At 33.4% G+C, this 21,829-nt stretch overlaps 1 protein-coding gene across 4 annotated transcripts in view; it reads right to left on the reverse strand.

Moving 5' to 3' along the window:
• The window catches only part of LOC105213590 (uncharacterized), a 48,188-nt gene extending 26,912 nt beyond the window's left edge, over positions 1-21,276 (reverse strand). Inside the window, exons 1-2 of one of the 4 annotated variants that reach the window (XM_011186510.3) lie at positions 21,134-21,276; positions 18,732-18,935 (exon numbers count right to left, since the gene is read on the reverse strand). In XM_011186510.3, the coding sequence (XP_011184812.2) occupies positions 18,732-18,747 (16 nt within the window). In that variant the 5' untranslated portion in view covers positions 18,748-18,935; positions 21,134-21,276. Of the gene's footprint in view, positions 1-18,731; positions 19,005-21,129 lie in introns of all 4 variants that reach the window. The other 3 variants (XM_029041243.2, XM_011186511.3, XM_029041244.2) reach the window with 3 other exon arrangements.
• Between the last annotated feature and the right edge of the window lie 553 nt (positions 21,277-21,829).

The following is a 21,829-nucleotide window of genomic DNA, read 5'->3' on the forward strand; positions in this document are numbered from 1 at the left end:
GAATAGAGCAAGAACATTTCTTTTTGATGGAAGGAACTAGGTACGAACCTTTTAATATATACTGTAACACATAAAAAGCTTTATCAACTGAAATTGTTTAATTCTCAATAAGGCTTTAGTTTTTTTGCTTGTTATCTTCTAGTACTCATGTTATAAATACACTTTGATGTTTACAATCATTCTTAACGTTAGATATTATGTTGCAATTCCACGAGTTTTATTTGTAATATTGAAATTATGAGTTGTGAAGTCAACATTCATTACTTGTTGTATGCTCTCTCATGCTATCGAGTTCATAATCCTAGCTATGTTAAAGGTGTCACATATTACGTAACGTGTTAGTGAAATGATGAGACGTCTTAAAAAACTTAATTCTTACAAAGCTGCTTAGCGTGTGTAAAACGTAATACTTTGTCAACAACAAATTAAGCTTTTACACCAAAGATTTTGATTGATACGCCTGACATCAACATTGACTTAGCGATCTTTAAGCTTACTAACACACAAATTGTATTTTATAAATCCAAATAAACAACATAAGCGAAATGTTTATTAACAATTACAACAACAAAATACAAATTTGCAGTGTGAATATTACATGAGTCATTAGCATAAGTCCAACGAGTATTTCTAGAATTTTGATATATAAGTATGAATACACACATACAGAGATATTCCTGTAAAGTCAGGGGCTTGCCCTAAGTCGACTTGCGTATGGCTTAAATGAAGCTTAAGCTGTGACTGAAGTGTGCTAGACAGGTTCTACTGCTGGCTGGCTGGCTGGCAGATGAGCAAAGCAACTTGGGCTTAACGCAAATCAGGTTCAACGCTAAATGCGCGATCACGTATAAGTCAACCTGTTTTGTGTCCGACTTCTTCTAGGATGTTAAATTTTGATACTATATAAACACACTTGAATATGATTTTGCTGATATCTCAATGTACTACTTGTAAGAGCCGCGTATATATACACGTCCGTACTTATGCGATTAGATGAGAGGATGCAGAGCGGCTTTCTGAGTAGTAAATGAATAGTAGTGACACATTGTTAGCGTCAGCAGATTAGCATAGCGCATTATTTATGTTTATTGAAAGAAGCAAATAAAAACTGTATAAATATTATTTCTGAAATCATCGACAAGACAAGCGTTACGCTCATCAAAAACAAGAATTGAAATTGTTAATTAAGTCAATAAAACGCTTTCTTAGCTCATGTCTTCTAAAAATATGAAATTTTCATATTTTTTGTTATACAAATTTGAAGACCATTTGCCGATTTGTATGACACTTAACTTGTTTTCTCAATGTATATATGAATCTATATATTTTTTTTAAGTATGTGGAGAAACAACAAGTTATGGTCAGCTCTAGGTGTAATCTATATAGAATATATTTTAGATATAGAATATATATATATCTATCTATCTATCTATCTATCTATCTATAGAATATATCTATATAGAATATATGTCTTCTTAGGGTAAATTCGATATTTTCAAATTAAATACTCGCAGTGTCTAATAAAATATATAACAATCTGTACGCATGAATCGATGAGGTATAACCTCATTATTAGACCATAAATCTCTTCTACCATCTGGTATATTAATATATTATATATTTCTCGTACTTCAGCCACTATTAATCTCTAATTTATTGCCAGTAAAAGCAACAACAAGCAGGTTTTTTTTAATATTTATGTTAATATATGCGCAACAAATACTTCAATTGAGTTGCAATCAACAATTTCGTATTGTTCTCATTTCCAGTATATTTGTCAATTCATATTGTTTGTCATGTTTTAGAAGTGTTAAGCATATTGATAGACCCTAATTAGTTTGGAATAGAATACGTTTTTTGTTGAGTTTAGGCTCATTAGAATATTTATAAAATTTTATTTATTATTTTTATAAAAACAAATTACGCCTTTGAAGTTGCTAGTATTCTAATTAATATTTATAAATACATTTATTTTCCTTTTTTTAAGGTATGTAGCTTACAGTGCAATTAGCAATTCGTAATTATTGCAAAAAGCAAATAATGAGCATACATTTGCTTTCTCCTGCATAACTTCCACTATTATATTTATATGCCGTTTTATGAGGCCTTTCGCCAGCCAATCTTGCGAATTCGCGCGGTTTTATTTTGATAAATTTCTTTATAAACAGGAAAAGTTGTAGATTTTCATAATATTTGTAATCAAAATTAAGTTGGGTTAAGCGCACAGACAACTTGACAAATGTCCCAACACTAAATGACATTCATTTGAGGGAGGCATCAAAAGACTTAAGACACGAACGCGCTGTGAAGTTGCAAGCGCGGACGGACCATTAGATAAAGTTAGATATTCGCTAGCCAAGAAAGTTGCTGTCGACCAAATGAAGCAAGGAAAGTGTAGAAAAAAGTTATGAAAATTCACTCCGCTTTTAATGTGTTAAGTTGAAATCCTGAAATAACGCCTTTCGCATTTGATTATAGGTAATTTGTGCCATGCTAATTTAATGGCTTCTCTACATTAGTGCTGTTTAAGCAGTCTGGACGGCTTCATGCTTTTGTCAGCTTGTAGAAACAAAAGCGAACAAAGCAGTTTTGGACACATTTTAATTTGTATTGATCCAGTAAATATTTAGTCATCACCTATTTATAAACGCTTATCGAAATCAGTTAATTAGTCGAGTTCGGGATTTTTTTGGGTTTTCCCTAAGATTTCATGGATAAATAAAAAGCAAGTAGTGCTAATTGTTATTTACAGCTGCTTATTAATTATTTAGAAATTCCTTTGAAGAGGCTTTTTAGGAAGAGATTAGGAGATTAGTTTCTAACAAATAGTATTACATTTGTGGAAGGAGAAAGATAGATAAAGAGAGAGAGAGATAAAGGATAGTGCGCAAACGTGAAAGTAAGCGTTAGATAGAGAGAGAAAGAGATGTTTTCAATAATAATAGAGCAAGTTTACTACACTGGAATCACTCCGAAAATAAATTCAAGCAGTATTGGACTAGCGAGAGAAGGAAATACAATAGAACACTTTTCACCTATTTATCTCATGTGATTTACATATACTAGGTTATTCAACACTTATGATCATAATTAAGACTATGAATCTTGTGTGCTTTGAAATGTAATGATAGGGTTCGGCCGTAATATGAAGCTTGAAAAGGTCTAAATATCAACAGTAATGAATATTTGATACCTGACTCCAAATGTTAAAGTGTCGCAGTTCCAATAAAAATGTGCCCAACTTACGCAAACGAACATACGTATATCTGTTTATGGCCATAGGTGTTTAAATTATCCCGTATTCAGGCTAGTTATATAATATAACAAAGTTCTGTTCTTAGAGATTTTTTTAATTTAAATATTTTAGTAATAAAACGCAAAAATACGACATTTTAAGTAAATATACTTGTATTTCTGGATGAAACTTCAGCAGGTGACTTTTTATTTTTATTTAATTTATTTAATTTTTAATTTTTTTTAATATTTTTTTCAAAATCGCGCCTTATCATAAATGCCTGTCTTCAAGAAAAATTATTTTGTTAAATAATCTCTTTTATTAGTATAAAAAAACTTACGGTATTTATTGCATGCAAAAACGTATGACTTTAATTTTTTTTATTTATTGCTGAAGTAATAAAAATACAGTATTATACTCACAGCTGTGAAGGCACCAGCGAATCTTATAAACTAAACCAGAATTATTTATTATCTTACCTGCAATAAAAAAGGAGAAAGGGTAAATTATTTTTTGTATGAAATATTAATAAAATCAGTATCAGGTTTTGAAATATAACAGTATATTTTTTAATATACTTAAGTTGGTGTTGGTGGGCGCTAAACAGATGTGAATAATTTTTCGAATTGTTGTAATTCTCGAATAGCTTAAATAAATGCATTAAAGCATTTTTGAAATTTAAATACAAAATATTTATAAGCTATGTGTATCATTACCAACAACCACTTTCAAACAAAGGCTTTTTATTTAAATATTTTTAATCAGGGCTGCCAACAATTTAATTTAATTTAATTCTTTTTTGCAATCAATACAATATATATATATATATATTTGGCGTAGGAACCGCTTTAAGCGATTATAGCCGAATCCACCAGAGCGCGCCACTCATTCCTTCTTTTTGCTTTTTGGCGCGAACTGGAAACACCAAGTGAAGCCAGGTAACTTTCCACTTGATCCCTCCATTGAAGTGGAGGTCGTCCTCTTCCGCGGCTTCCTCCCGCGGGTACTGCATCGAACACTTTCAGAGCTGCAGTGATTCCATCCATTCGTACAACATGACCTAGCCAGCGTAGCCGCTGTCTTTTTATTCGCTGAACTATGTCAATGTCGTCGTATAACTCGTACAGCTCATTGTTCCATCATCTGCGGTATTCGCCTTGCCAATGTTCAGAGGACCATAAATCTTACGCAAAACCTTTCTCTCGAAAACCCCAAGAGTCGTCTCATCGGAGGTTGTCATCGTCCACGCTTCAGCGCCATACAGCAGGACGGGAATAATGAGCGACTTATAGAGTTTAATTTTGGTTAGTCGAGAGAGGACTTTACTTTTCAATTGCCTACTAAATCTAAGTAAGTAAGTAGCACCTGTTGGCAAGAGTGATTCTGCGTTGGAATTCGAGGCTGACATTGTTGGTGTTGTTAATGCTGGTTCACAGATAAACAAAATTATCTACAACTTCAATGTTATGACTGTCAACAGTGACGTGGAAGCCAAGACACGAGTGCGCTGACTGTTTGTTTGATGACAGGAGATATTTTGTCTTATCCTCATTCACCATCAGACCCATACGCTTTGCTTCCTTATATCAGTCTGGAAAAAGCAGAACAAACGCCGCGGGTGTTGTTTCCAATGATATCGATATCATCGTCGTACGCCAATAGCTGTACACTTTTATCGAAGATTGTACATTCTCTATTTAGCTCTGCAGCTCGTATTATTTTTTCCAGCAACAGATTGAAGAAGTCGCACGATAGTGAGTCACCCTGTCAACGGCTCGGAGAGGTCCTTCCCAATCCTGACGAAGCTTTTGATGTTGTTTAACGTCAGTTTACATAGCCGTATTAGTTTTGAGGAGATATCAAATTCAGACATCGCGGCATAGTGGCAACTCCTTTTCGTGCTGTCGAAGGCAACTTTAAAATTGATGAAAAGGTGGTGAGTGTCGATTCTTCACTCGGGTCTTTTCCAAGATTTGGCGCATAGTGAATATCTGGTCCATGGTGGATTTTCCAGTTCTAAAGCCACACTGATAAGGCACAATCAGTTCGTTGACGGTGGGTTTTCATTCACTTAAGCCACTCTTTAAGTAGGCACAATTAATTACTGTCGCCGATTCCTCATTTTTAATTAATTGTGTATTTGTATGTTTTAATGCATTTTAAGAAATTTGCTAAAAATTTTACAAACAAGTGTTTCTATTTGGAACAACGAATTCTCCAAATTACAGCCGCTTTGGCTATTTAAGCATTTCTTTATATGCAAAACACTAAATGCTGCTTCCTCATAAGCAATTTTCGGCAACAAAGTTTCTTAATTTACTTTTACTATTACGAGACTACCGTCTTCTTCCCTGTGTTGTGTTGTATTTAAAATGAACTTCACTTATTTTTCTTGATCTTTAATTTGTGGTGGTTAATTCAAAATATGTTTGAAGATTTATGGTTTATGATTTAGGATATGAGAAGTTTGTGAAATTATTAAAATCTATGAATATGAGAAGATGTGCAGATCAATAGCAGAGCAGAGATTCTTGAACACTACGGACTACGTTTTATAAAAAGGGTACATAAAAGACAATATAAAGAAGTGGCAGCCAAATCTCAGCGCAGATTTATAAGAGCAATTAAAAAGCAGCGAATGCAGAACTATAAAAATAAAATTGAAAATAAATAAAATAAAATAGTCCAACTATTATAAGGCTTCTTCTAGCCACGTACACGCTGTGTTACAGTGTTACTAATTGCGTTTTAATTCAAAAGCGCAGAATCCGTTCCGGCACCGTCTTCAGCCAGCGCAGCGTAATTGCATGCCAATGTGCGATCATTAAATACTTTAATAAGAAATAAAACATTGATGCCGCTTTGCACATGCTTCATTAGCACCTCATTCAAAAAATAACATAAACAAAAAATAAATAAATATGCCAATTGGCCTCCATACCACATTTTTCATGCGATCTTCACATGGCAATCAATCGAGTTGTGAATTGTGTATTGAAAATAGTAAATTTTTTAGATTTATTTGCATTTGATATTTGTTTCTAATTTCCGTTTTCGCTTAGATTTTGCCTTCATTTCAATTGGCTTCTCGGCTCCAACTAATTTGACATTTGACCGCAGCAGCTGCTTCAGGAACTCAAATTACTGTCAGCTCGACGCTCAGCGCTCCAATCGAAATTAAGAACTCGCCGCCTTTGGCATTGCTAAAATCATTTTTCATTTTTTCAAGAATCTGCATTTTGAAAAGCCTCAGCTTTCAGCTCTTGTGTTGTGTTATTGAATTTCAGCCAGCATATTTCAGCGCACAGGCGACTTTTATAACGCGCTGCATTGGCAACAGCAGTGTAGGCATACGTGCACGCGACCCTGTTATTGTTTTATATACATTCTTGCTACTGAATTTACCAGCGTTACCTTCGAATGCCTGAGAAGATGAGTTTGCAATGAAATGTTTAGATATTTTGACTTGTATTTTATATCTTGGGAAAAATAATAGAAAATGTGCAGACGAATTGAAGCGTTTCAAATGATTTGTGTTGGGCAAACCAAAGTCAAATCAAGGTGAGTAATAAATAAATCGTGATGAAGAGCATTAAGTAGCAGATTTGTCTGGTGGGAAATTGCTGCAATAAAGCGGGGGTTGTCATGGATGTAATGTATTATGCAATATATAGGAAACTTGTGTTTTTATGTAGATAATATGAGCAATGAACAGTTAAAATGAAAATAGTAAATTATTTAAAACAACATACAATATTATACCATTACGATTGCTTTAATTATAATGATTATTTTGCTATTACGTATAAATTGCTTCTAGTCCAAATATATTGCAGATAACAGACAAGAATTTAATTTTAATTGTAAAGTAATTATAAGTGTAAATATAATTTAATTTGGGTTGGTATACAGTTTGAGCTTTCTTGCATTGTAATTATTGTATTGCGATTACCATTACCTTTACAATTACATTACCATTACTATTAGAATTGAAGTTATTGGTAATCGACACAGATTAATCAAAAAAATAATACGATTGTAAACATGGACCGAGTCTAAATACATTCACTTTCAATTCCTTGTCATTATAATCATTACAATAAGATAGTTTTAGATGTATTCGTAAATATTGGCATTATGATTATAGCAATTTAAAGTTTTTAAGTACCATAATTGTAATCTTGAACTACTTACTTATTTGCAAGTATTCTAATTGTATTGATTACTACCAAATTTTAAACATACGTTCAATGACAATAGTTACAGTAATCTGGATTTTGATAATGTAATGATTACTATTGCAGTAATCAAAAATGATATGTTTATAATGGTAATGATTACATCTAAAGTATTGTAATGAATGCAATCATAAACAAGATTATTAATTATTGCTTGGACTTTTGCTTTGACTTCAAGTACAATATGAAATTATATAAAATTCAAATAATTGATAGCTGGCGCGGCAATGTGCTTGCCATTAGAGCAACAAAAACCTTAAATTCAAAAAAAAAAAAAATGACTAAGTGTGTTTCAAACCAAAAAAATTTTAATATATCACACTGTTAACCGTAGCCCGATATACATGTATCGGCGATGCCACAATGGAGTTAAACCAACGTCATTTTATGAAACTAACAACTTGTTGTTCACTCCCCGCCATAACCTTTCCCCGATTCCTGAAATGCCACAGCGAGACGACCTTATTCGTGGCGTCCAGCACCGCTCTAACTAACAGGTTGCGACGCACTTGCAACGCAGCAAATCAACAAAAAGTAAACAACAACAGCAACTGAAGATGCCACATGAACCATGTAGTTGTAACGACACCAACAATAACAAAACGCTCATCCGCCTCGGATTGCAAGCGATCAATGTTTTGCCTGATTAATGAAGTGTAAATAACGATCGAGCTGATGACTAACTCCACGAGCGCTGCAAACGTGTGGGTGCTGGGAAACAAGGTGAGCTGGAAAGCGAATTGGCGTCAGCGCAACTGTTGTTGGTTTGTGCGCCGTTATTGATGGTTTGCCGTTGACTTTTGCGTCGATTTCAACACTTCGCTTTTGCCTCACACTTAGTTTTTTTTATTTATTTCATTAATATTATTTTTTATATTTTTTTTTTTTTTGTTTTGAGTGGCTAAGCACACAATTTGCCATTGCTTGCGCGTTTCGTTGCACACGCGAATGCAAAATCTTTTTGTTGTCCGTCTATTTGTTTGTTGCTGACGTTATTATCATGTCAATGGTTTGTTTATTTACTGGTGTTGTTCTTGTAGGTGATTTTATTTCAGCCAAGTGGTGCAGCTAAGCTGTTCACATGCCGATTTCGTTATTGGAAAAAAGTCATTTGGTGTTTTTGCGCATCGCGGTAACAACGAAAACTCTCCGTCTTGTGTGTGTGTGTGGGTGCGTTCCTTTCTTTGCATATTTTGCAATTCCACTCGCAAGGTTTACAATTTCTCTTTGTTTTCCTGTTCAATTGTTGAGTATGGGTTTTCAGTTTATTTTTGTTAGAAAATTTACACAATACGCCTTTGCTTTAGTTTGTTTAATGAGTTGTGGGAAAAATCATTGGTTTGCTAGTAGGTCTATGGTTGCGTGCCTGAACGGTGTTTAGCGTTTTCGTCGCGGTTTGACCTATATTCATTGTTAATACACACGCACAAAGGTGCATGCGATGGATTTATTGATGTAGAGGCGAGTATTATTTTATCTAAATGCTTGCAAAATTTTCGTATATTGATTTACTTAAGCTTCGAAGAAAATTTGAATCATCTTGAATATGTATGCATTTCTTACTATGCCCTCCCACTAACTACTCAAAATGCATTATTTTAAATCCTTTTCTGTAGTAAAAAATATTTTTTTTTAATTATTTATAATTATATATTCATATAAAAGTTCTAATTTATCACAAACTCAATTTATTTGACTACCAAAAATCAGATTTGAAACTATGATGACTTTTAGAAAATAATTATCATTCTTCCGCTACAACTTTATTTATTATCTATGCTGTACAGTGTATTATAGTGTTGATTTTACATTGTGCTAAACAGTATTAAAATTTGTAAGGAGTATGTGTTAATTTTTTTAACTATTTTATTTGAATTTCAAAACAAATAACTCAAAATTACTTCACTGTTTTATAAGCACCGACAACAACAATTATCTGATAAATCGTCTTCTTTCATTAAACTTAATTATCAATACTAATTAGGGCTTTTAATCCATTCGCTCAATAAGCAAATAAAGATTTCGACAACGCGAACAGACTCTTTGCTAATTTGTCTGTCTTCGATGCATTCAATGCCGCTTTATACGACTATACAAAAGAATTAAGCAACGAACGCGACTTGACACCAAAGGCGTCAGTTGCCACGAAAGTGTAGTTGTGCATAAAGCGACGAAGCAATTACAATACATATATATGGTCCATGCATAACAACAATAAACAGCGCCAAATTTTACGCAAATGTGGCTACGACTTGATAAGCAACAACACAAACATAAGCAGAAGCAATCAAATTGCCGAAATTGCTGAAATAAATACAAAAACAAAAACAAAAGGGTATGCGCATATATATGCATTGTATATATGTGTACATTTCGGTTGATGACGCTGTGTTACAAGCACTTCCCAGCCGTTGGCAACAACAAATTGCTTACAGCGGCATGACAACAACAAACAGCCGCAGCATAAAATGGGTAAATAGATTTGCAATAAAAGCGCTGAGATTCTGCGGCAAACAGCACAAAAATATTCTACAGACAGACAGCGCTGTAGATTTACTATTTGCAGGCGTGAGCCAACGCCAAAGTGGTAACCGGCGTAAAGCCTGTTTGCCTTGTGCTTTGTTTTTTTTTTTTGTTGTTTGGTTTTCGGTGCTGCGTTGCTTCTGCGACCCAGCCACAATAAACAAAATATGAGCAGCCGGAATTTCCGCCGCAATTGCGTTGCAGCATTGTTGGCGTGTTCTTCCACCTTTGTTCGCGCTATAGTTATTTGATTTTTCCGATTTCTTATTTAGAATATTTTTTTTCATTTTCATTGCATTCGCTTTGCTTGTGCAGCATTGCGCTGATTTTTATCTGCTGAGTTGCAAGTAATAAAATGCAATAAATGCGGCTGGCGCTATTCACAGTGATTCGCCAAAAATGTGAGGCAACTTTTTTTTATTTTTTATTTATTTTTTTTTGCGTAATTGGAGAATTTCTCCCTGGGCTATGAAGGAAGTCTAAATTTAATAACCAAGTGTCTGCATGCGGTAAATGTAATTAAGTTTAATGACAAATGCGTTCAGTTTAGTAATGCTGAAATCTTGAGAGGTTAGACATTTATAGATATCTGAATAAATATCTATGTCGAAAAATCTCTAATTCGCGTCTATTTCAATTATGAAGACTCAAGGATACCAAAATTAGTGACCTAACATTAAGAAAGAAGCGCTTAAAGCCAAAAATAAAGATATGAAGAAATGTGATTATCAGGATTTATTTAAACACTGTACTAGAGATGAAGGCAAACAGATGCAACGAAAAAAAATCCTAAAGATGGCATAGAAGGGCTGTACTCATATTGGCTTATGGGTCGCAAACCATATCTCAGGAACTACTTAAGAAATTTCAACGCACGTTCATGACATTTTCTTGGCATCCTAATTCTATAGTTTGAAAATGGGCGAAATCGATTACCCCAATCCACAATCCCCATATACTATATATAATATTTTTTGTTGCCTAGAAATTTTTTGTCAAGAAATAAATTTTTTTGGTATTCTGTGACAATTTTGATAAAATAGAAAGTTTCAGTACGCATAGCTTTTCCCCATGCGTGTGGGAAACAAAATAATGTAAACAGAAACAGCTGATTTCTGTCCAATTATATTGAATTGAATTGAAAAATTTATTGAATTAGTCGATAACGCACGTTTTCACATGCATTTCAATATTTGTTACAAAATGGTTAATAATTTAACTTCAATTTCACAATAAATGCTTTGTTCTTGGTCTAGAGATGAAGTTTCAGAGAGTGCGCATATGTTCCATGCACGAATCTGGCCATATTTTTCACGCAAAAGGTCGTTATTGGCTTCGTTGATAAGTTTGGTTTGCGATTGACAGGTTATCAGCCTATCTATCCGATTCCGATGTCGAGATATCGACTGAAGCCTCCTAGACCTGATGCAAAGTATTTGGTTTGGTTTTACAACCCCATTTACTCTATATAGATGATAAGGTTATGCCGCCTTTATTCGGTCGCAAGAGCTTCGTTAACCTCTCTAACCAAACAGGGAGTGCCGCTCTTAATTAGGTTGAGGTTGCGGATGGCAGAGGCTATATATTCGCTTCAAAGCTACCATCATTATCTTCAATTTTTTATATAAAAAAGGGAAAAATAAACTTCTTAATATAAAAACGGCACAATAACGCGAGCCATCGACATGTTCATATTTTTCCTCTTTGTATAAAAATAACGACAAAAGTAAAATATCTCCATTATCTACAGTGAGATATTTTATTTATCAAGAGCATTTTACTTCTTAACAACTTATAAAGAAAAGAGCTTTTTATTTTAGACACAGAATACGAAATGCTTGATAAATTTGACATTTTTAGAAATTAGAAATTTGTTCAATTTTTAAAGTGCACAGTATTGGGCTGTATGTGGGTTACATTATGTGTTCTCTTAATACAATTTAATAAATATATTGTGAGCGTATATAATATTCGGGTACCCTTAAGCAATATAAAAATTACATATTTACTGAAATCGGCTGAGCAAGCATTTAAATTCCACATTTATCTTCATTGAATTTTGTTTAAAATATTTTGTAATAAAACAAACGGCACAAATATGAATACACCGAACTTTATGCGACAAAACTTGTATATTTCACCCAAAAATAAAAAAAATAATAATGGTAAAGAAGCATTTATTATTCACTGCTTTATGGCAATTTTATATATGTACATATATAAAACTTGCTGTATTATTTTTTTATTGCTTAACGCCAAAAATTAATTCATTAAAAGTACTTAACTACACATTGCGAAATACATATTTCCCTTCAAAGCTATTTCTTTATGCAATCCACACACTTTTCCCACAAATTAAAATTTTCCTCAGCGCAAAGTTTCCCAAAAAGATTTAATTTATTCACGCTTTTGCATAATTGAGAGTATTTGCATAAAGCACTTAGCTTGTTTTCTTTATAATTATTAGTTGCGTTGATTAAATTAATGGCTGGCTTTGGCTGCCAACCCAAAAAATTACAATAACAAAAAAATCCATAAAATTCAAATATGCACAGAAAGCAGTGAGGATGGTTAGCTAACCGCGGAAAAAAGTTGTAGGTGAAACAAATACAGCCGCGCATGCATACTTACACACACACACACACACACACACACACATACATGTGTATGCCAACATTTTTACTGTTGCAATTTAGCGATTGTGTTAAATTTTCTGTGTCGCCAAGAGTGCCATACCAACGCAAACTGCCGCTTACCTACCATTAAGCACAATTTTAAATTCATATTTTTTTATTGTTTCGGTTTTGGGTGAGCATTTATTTGCTGGCGGCGAGGCGACCTCTTCTCAATCTGCGTATTTTCTGTCTGCTGGCATTGCTGGGTCTCATGTTGCAAGCAATAATTGTCGGCAATAGCGGCAAATGCCGTAAACACAGCGCGGCAGCATCACAACCAGCTGCAACTGAGCTGAGCTTCTGGTTGCTGTTGATTGGCAGTTTGCGGTTTTGCAACTGCGGCACGTGTTTTTTCTCTGCTCTCACCAACGCCAATGAGCGCACCAGTACACTTCAAAAGCTAAGCGCGCGGATGTGTGTGTGCACCGCTTTGGCACATAAAGTTCAAGGCCGATGCGTCCCATTCACAATTTCCAGAAACTTTATACATAATTGATTGTGCTGGCAGCACTAATTAGTTGTTGCGAGAGAGATAAAAGACTTAAGCAACGAACTTCATATCATTTACTTTGTATAATTTTTAAAGCGGTGACATTTAAGAAGATTACGTGCAATTTTACGGCTCACACAACAGCAAAGTGTTTTAAATAATTCATTTTAGGCGGAGTTGCAGTTAATTAGATAAATAATTAAAAAATGGTAATAATTGCGGAAATCTTAAATTATTGTTGCAGAAGGTGTTGAAAGTGTTCGTAGAAAAAACATGATTGGTTAAAATAAATATATTTTATGAATTTACTAAGACCGCCACGATGCGCTCGACAAAATTGAGTAAAGTTTGGTTGGGCTTTAAGGATTTTTTGTTTGTCCTTTAGAATATTTATGTAATCCTGCACTTGACTTTTTCAATGCATCGAAGTGTTGCAACACACTTAAAGCTTTTATATACCGATGAAGCATATAATTAAAAAAAATAATATTATTAATGTAAACCAATTTGATATATTAAATTATTGAAATTGCGAAATTTTGTTTAAAATATTGATTTTTATACTCTCGTTTGGAAAATGGACGAAATCGGTTCACAACCACGACAACTTCTCATATAACTCTTTTTTGAATTCCATCTTATTCCTTAATTTTATAATATATATGTACATATGTACATTAGGAACCTGTGAAGATAGCGAAATAAAACTTTACACAAATACTGTATATGATCTGTGACATCACTTGTGAAAAAATTGTTGAAATCGAACTATAACTTTTCAATGCCCCGGTAACTTTTCACCGAAAATTTCGGTAAATCTCTCAGATGTCTTAATTTAATTCAGATGAAATATTTTACTTCTAATAGTGTGTCTCTGTACCAGAAAAGGTTAAAATCGGGTCATAATTTCCCTTATATATGAATATATGAGAATACCAGATTACAGGATTCTCAAAAATGCGATGAGCTTAATAGCTTATAAATCGGTTAATATGCGAAATAAATTTATGCCGAATATATGGGTCAAATTGTGTGTTTTCTTAATAAAGATATATCAATGAATTGCGACAGTATAAAATCTTCGGTTGAACCCGAACTTAGCCTTTCCTTGTTTGTTATTGATTTTGCTTAAAATAACAAAATTTAATTTTAATATTTCAAATATGCGAATTCTTAATAAACTACTAATTAAACGAACGAACTGTATCAAACAAGCACTTAGGAAAGCAATAAAAGCCAGCTTGAAATACAAATACGAGGGCTGCTATATATATTTCTGGCCTAGGCAACACTAAGTGACATTTCCATTGAAAAGTTTGACATTTTTTAGCATAACATCACTCAGAACGTTTTGTCATTTAATCGTGAATTGTTTTATTTACAGGGAATTAAAAAAATCATCTCGGTCAAAAAATGGAATTAACTCGTGAACATTTTCGTGCAATCATTTTTCACAACTTTCCACGTGGATTATCGCGACAAGAGTGCATCGATGAACTAAAATCTTTGTATGGCTATGAAGCACCATCCTATAGCACTGTGAAAAACTGGTACAACGAATTCAATCGCGGCCGACGCTCGCTCAAAGACGAATTCCGTGAGGGTCGTCCAAAAACAGCCGTTGTGCCAGAAAACATCGATGCCGTACGTGAACTGATAATGCAAGACCGTCATGTAACATACCTTCAGATAGAGGCATGCCTATGCATTTCTCCCACCAGCATACATTCGATATTGCATGAACACCTGGCCATAAAAAAGGTTTGTTCTCGTTGGATCCCGCACAATTTGACAATCGCTCAAAAAAAGGCTCAAAAAAGTGCTTCGAATATTGGTTTGAGCGCATGCAAAGGTGTATAAATCTTGATGGAGAATATTTTGAAAAAGTAAATATTTTCGTTGATAAATATTCCTATTTGCATTATTAGGCCAGAAATATATATAGCAGCCCTAGTAACAACAAACACAATAAAAATAAACATAAAAACAAACATAAAAACAAAAACAAACAGTTAGAGAATGCAATTTGATTGATGTGGCTTTCATAATATCACCACACTCTTGTTTAGTTGATGCTTGTGATTACAAATTTCTTCTTCTTCGAACTGTACACCAGTCTTATTTTCACAGACAGCCAAGCGGCTTTAAAATCACTAAAGTCTCTTAGGGTTTCTTTGAAGTTGATAAATGAATGCCACTAGCTATTAGTAGAATTAGCTTCCTATTTTACAATAAATCTGCAATGGAATCCAGGACATAGCGATATTATAGATAACTTTAAACTGAAAATCGTCTTGCAATCACAATCGCATGCCAGAGAGTCGAGTAACGAGTGCTCGCAGCTCCTTGCTGAACAAAATTTCAAAACCTCCCAAGTATGCCCTTGAGACTCGAGTACGGAGCGTGTGCAGCGGCTTGAAGAACAAATTATTAGAAATATACAAGCTCGCACTATGGCGGCGAACTCTCAGCGTTCCCAACGCCTTCATAATCAGAGAGAAACACAACGGACACCAAAGACTAGAGGTCATAATCAAGTTTTTGAGCTCATTGCAAATAAAATATAATTTCATGTTCGAATTTTCCTCATTTTACTTTTTTTAAATAAACCCACGCAAGAAACGGCAAAGTGCATATGTATTTGTGGGAGAGTGTAAAAACTTATAACTTTTGAAATGTTTGTTTAAACTCGTTCGAAGCCGGAGCGGTCTGCTAGTATAATATATATGGCAACTATCTTTTGCGGTTTCCTTGACGATATCTCAGAAGTTGCACAGTCAAAAATTTTTGAATTATTTAATTTCATCAAGACCACTGAGTGGTTAGAAGAGGACATGGTTGTGTGAGGGAATTCCAGTCACGGTGGTAACACAATGGGCCTCATAAGGCCTAGGTGCGTCGTACGACATCCACTATACCTACCTACCTAATACCAGACTCTGCGCTGTAATTATTTCGACGAGCACTAGCGGCAGGTGATTCTATTCCACCAATTTTGGTAATAATGAGAGGCACTGACAGTTCTACATAAATTAATTGTTTGCGCATCAGCAAACGGGATTATTTCGTGTCTTTCAGCAAATTTTCCGCGAGTTCAGAATAAATTGAACAGATGAGCTCAAATATTCATTGTAGTGGACTGTCCTGTACTTGTACCGCTACAATCTTGTTCTTGCTATGTAATCAAGCAAGTGTTTTATTGCTAAATATGATTTTGTTGGTTTAGTTAGACACAGTAAACATTCACCACGCATTCGCAACGGATTTAATACAGCAGCACATATATCCATATTTGTATAATTAAGTGTAGCAAAAAATGAGATGTGATGACATTCGATTGGACAATAAGAACAAGAAGACAACGCGTTGCATACGCTTTAATCACAAGGTTTTCCAAAGTTCCATTAAACGGTAAGCAGGCAATCTTATATGCTCGAATATGCGTTTATATGCCCTGAACACACGCACACACACACAACCAACTGCAGCAACAATTGAATCGTGTTGGTATGCTGCTAACAGCCATAAATAACGCAACATTTAGAATGTAAGCTGGCGAGCAAGTGCAAGCGCAACGCTGCAAGTTTGGCGGCAAACGGGTCTGGCTGCTTGATCAGCTGCTTGATGCGTCAGCAAGTGTGTGCATGTGTGTATTGTCATGTGCATGTTGAGCACCATAAATGTTTACAGTTGTTTAACTGTTGTTGCTGATGGCATGGCTGCTGTCAAACTTTTGGTTTTGCTTTTGCTTTCAGCGACTATTTTTTATTGACAACAGCGTTGAACGCTATTTGCTGCTTCTTACTTTAATGTTAGTCGATAGTTTTTGGCCGTTTTGTTGCTGGCAATAAAAGTGGCGTTTGGTTGCTGCATACAGTCGTCAGCCATGTGGCGTCGTAACCTTTCAAAAATTTGCAATTCGCTGCAAATATAATAATAATAATAACAACAACACCAATTGTTGAAGGCAACAAAGTCGCAAAGTTGCCGAGCTGGTTTTGTCACTTTGACGGGTTAACAATTGCTATTTACAACTTTTACCGCTATTTAAGGCCTGTTAGGCATCATATATTGTTGTTGTTATTGCTAATGATGTATCCTTAAATTATTTGAGAAAAAGTATAAGAATCAGGAGTGTGATATTTTAACTTGAGTAAAAATTAAGATATCTTGATGAAACTTGGAACACTTGAAGATGAGCAAAATCGGAATACTGCCACGCCCACAAAATGGTGAAAACCGAAAACACATAAAATGCCATAACTAAGGCATAAATAAAGCTATGGAAATAAAATATGATACAAAGAATTGTTCCAGGAAGAGGCATATTTGGATGGAATTTTTTTTGGAAAGTGGGCCCCATAATAAGTTTTTTGTACATATCTCGAAAACTACTAAAGCTATATTAACGAAATTCTCAGGAGTCGATTTTTTCAGGCATTTCCTTATATAGTCCAAAAATGGAGGGTATCGAATTATAACCACGCCTACCTCCCATACAATGGTTATGTTGAAAACTACTAAAAATGCTTTAATTCAGTAAGGTAAAACACAGGAAATTTCTTAAATTTCATTATAAAGAAAGTACAAATTTAAGTGTAGCCAAAGCAAAGTATAGAAAATTTTAAGTGGGTGTGGCTCCGCCCACTTATGGGTCAAAAATTATATCTCCGAAACTACTAGACCAATATCAATGAATCTTAGTTTGTAATATTTTCCTTGCATCCCAATGATAAGTTGTGAAAATAGGCCAAATCGGTTCACAACCAAACCTACTTTCTATATAGCAGAACTTTGAACCTCCTTTGCCTTTATACCATATATATGACGAATATGTGGGTCAAATTGTCTATAATATAATATTAAATAAATAAATTGCGAGAGTATAAAAAGTTCGGTAACAACCGAACTTAGCCCTTCCTTACTTCTTATCTACTTACTTTTAACAATTTCTGAAGTAACAAAAAATCAAATATCAAATTTCTAAAATTTAGAATGATCAAAATATAAGGCTAGAAGGTTAGCTATTATTCTGAAATTCGGAGCGAAACATGGCTCTGCACAGCCGTTGTCTCAATAAAGTCAAATAAGCTTCAATAGTAACAACTACATTAGCCAAGTAACATTGCCGTCTTCGATTCAAAATTTCTCTGCTCTGTTGGCGATTCGAATTCGTTGCTAGAGACTAATGTCTCATGTAGGTAGTTCCGTTTTAGAAATTGTGGACAAGCTTTTCCATTGTGAATGACTCAAAATGAGAGAAATGAGAGAATGAAATGAGAAATTAACTATACACATTGTTACTCGATTAAATCCTTATGACATTACAAGTGCATACAATTATTGTGAAACACAAAAATGCCAAAAATACCAAAAACACTGCAAACGCTTCAACGCAATACAAAAAAACTCTACAAATATTTTGAGCATTACGGCTATTGGTTTTATGGTTTTATATTTACACAGAGGTCACTAAGCATGCAATTTATTTGTGCTTTCTATATATATACATACATCTGTATATATCTATGTACATATGCATGTAATGATAAAGGTCACTTTGGACTCACCTTTAAAAGTTCGCATTTCTGTCACTGCTAGCTGTCACTGCTGTTGGCTTGATGTATATATGCCGCTGTTATTTTTGTTGTTTGTTAGTTTTTTTTCCAAACTTGTTGCACTCGATTTCTTGGTCTTAACAAATGTTGCACTCTTTCTCGTTACTCGTGGTATTTCTTCTAAAGTTATTTTGCTTTATATAAGTAAGTCTATAGCTATGTAGATATGTATGTATGTGTGTGTGTTAGTCGTGCGCCAATCTTTGCTGTTGCCGTTATTTCACTCTGAAATTGATGTAATCACAGAATAATGCACAAGTTGCCTTTTCATTTTCACTCTTTGAATGTTCAGTACAAAGGCAACAGCAAATACAAGTAGATAAATAATAATAACAGCAACAACAAATAGGCGAAAAACAAAAGCGCGGCACAAAAAAAAAAAATAAAAAATAAAACAAAATAAATATAATAAAAAATTTTAAGGGAAAATCGCCAAGATAAACAGATTATATGTTATGTATGAATTGGCTGTGGCGGCGAGTGTGGCACGTTAGCTTATTTCATATTCAGCGCTCCAATAAATGTTTATGTGTGTGTGTGCTTTACATCTTTTGTTGGCTTTTTGTTTTTAGCGTAGTCATTGGTTTTTATTATGTTTTTATTGGTTTGGTCGTTATGCCATTTTTGAGCTGTTTTCTTGTTTTGTAGTTTTATAGTTTGTTTCATGCAACTTCGGTACTTTGTTAGCTATTAAGGCTAGTTATGTTCTTGACGCCCTTAATTGCTTAGTACTTTAAGTTTACATTGAAATATTTTATGTGCTTCAGAGGGAAGTAATTTTACTTTTTTTTTCAAGCAACAGCTTTTATTGGCTTGCTTGTTTTTATTGTTTAAGGTTATGCTGTGCATTTGATATATAAAAATAAAAATAAAAAAATTATATTTAAAAACCGTAATAAAATCACATTTATCTCTTGGCAATATTTTAAAAATTAAATTTTAATAATTTTACGCAAATTTGTTTTTGTACTCAAAGCAAAAACTAATATATTTAGTAAAGTACATATTTACTAAAATATTAAATAAATAAATTATTGAGTTTTAATAAATTTTGAAAATAGTTGAAACAGTAAACACATATATATTTTAAACTGCTTTCAAATGTACTTTGCTATGTTAAAAACACTTATTAGTTTTGGAATCAATTTTGATTAATGAATAGGCCTCCAATTAATATCAACTCATTTCAATGGCGAAAAAATAATAAAATCTATATTCAGAACATGCTTTAAATAGTGTCTTCTACTTGTTGCCGTATATTTCAAAATTTTTCTCAAAAACAATTTTTTAAACTTTTTATAAAAAAATCTATGTAACGTAAATTTTGAATTATTTTAGAATTATATAAAATTAATTTTTGTTAATTTTTTTTCAAATACTTAAAATTTAATTATTTATAATGTATAATGTTTAAAATATAATATAATAACCAAAAATATATTATTTAGAACTAAAAAAGCCAATAAATTTATTAAAATTTAATTACTTTAAAATTACTTTACAATTACTTTTAAACTACTTTAAGCACTCGAAAATTTTCAATTGCATATTCCAAAAAAAAAAAAATCAGAAATCTCAACTTGCCTGTTTTATTGAGTAAATATTTACTAGTAAAAACTAATTAATTATAATTCTGTTTATGATCATTGAGTTGAAAATATTTTACTTTTAATTATTATTTATTTTTATAATTATACACATTTCAATAATTTTTTTTTTTTTAATTATTTAACAATATTTTTTTATATTTTATTTTATTTAAAGTTTGAGGTTCATTTATGGTACTTAAATATTGTTCGTAAAAATTTAGAATTTGTATTTTTCAATACTTATTTTATATTTATTATTTTCATTTTCAAATTATTGTTGTTAAAATTCTCAATATATATACAAATAGTTTATATTTCTCTGCTAAATGTTTGTACATTAAAATTTAATAAATAACCTATCACAATTCTTAAACAGGACACAACTTTACTTCTGTAATTTTTTTGTTCTTATTTGAATTTACTCAACATCCTTTTGATCCTTTCAAAGACTTTGTGTACATAAGATTTGATTTGAAGTTAGTGAGTTTTTATACAGAAATTAATATATCACGTTACTATTATTTTTTCACAACATTTAAATTTCTGCTTTCCGTAAAAAAAATTAAATATTTTTTTTAATGAAATATCCACACTCGCAAGCAATATCATTGTTTAAATATCCACAGCACACTTATATTTCTTAAAGAACCATCGTTTTTATATTAAATGCATTAAAATACAGTTTATTTGAAAATCAATTTTAAATTATTTTCGTATTTTCAATTCAAAGTAGTTTTGAAAACTTCAATTCTTCAGCTAACCAACCACTTTATAGACACCCGCAGTTGAGGAAGTCGTTTGAGTTGAGTAGATTTTCCCAAAAGATTTAATACAAAACCGTTGCCGCGGACGCTGAAGACGTCTTCACGCGATCGTTACCAACATTTGAATGTTTCATTTGGCAAATGTGCCGACGAACTTTAGTAGTACTTACTGCCTTACTGGCGAATCGGCGCTTCTTCAGCGACACAAAAACGAAGATGAAAAGAAGTGAAGTGATGAAAAAAAATCAGCAAAAACAACAAAAGCTCATCGAGTGCAACAACAACAAGCAGCATGTAAAGCCATAATAACAATTGGACGATAGTAGCACAAGCGGCGCCGCGAGATGTCGGTGCTGTTGTTGGCGAGATGACGATGCGTCGCTACAGCGAAGATGAGGCTGGCCACCGTCACGATTGCGCGCAACCCCAACAGCGGCAGCCTCGAGTGTGGGGCGAACGAAGTTGGGTGATGCGAGCATAGAAAAACAAAGAAATCAAAAGCAACGTGCCGCGCTCTGAGAGCGCTAGTTTGCGCAAATATTATGCTCGTCTGACGAAGATTTGCGCAGCCCAGTAGCGAGTAATTTGCATACTGAATTTATGCTGGTTTGTTTGCGCAAACTAAAGAGTCTGAAAAAGTTAGCATACTAATAATGTAAATGTGGTGCTCTCACACAAAAGTCAGTGTTCATCGCAA

This window comes from Zeugodacus cucurbitae, chromosome 2 (assembly GCF_028554725.1).
Source record: "Zeugodacus cucurbitae isolate PBARC_wt_2022May chromosome 2, idZeuCucr1.2, whole genome shotgun sequence".
NCBI lineage: Eukaryota > Metazoa > Arthropoda > Insecta > Diptera > Tephritidae > Zeugodacus > Zeugodacus cucurbitae.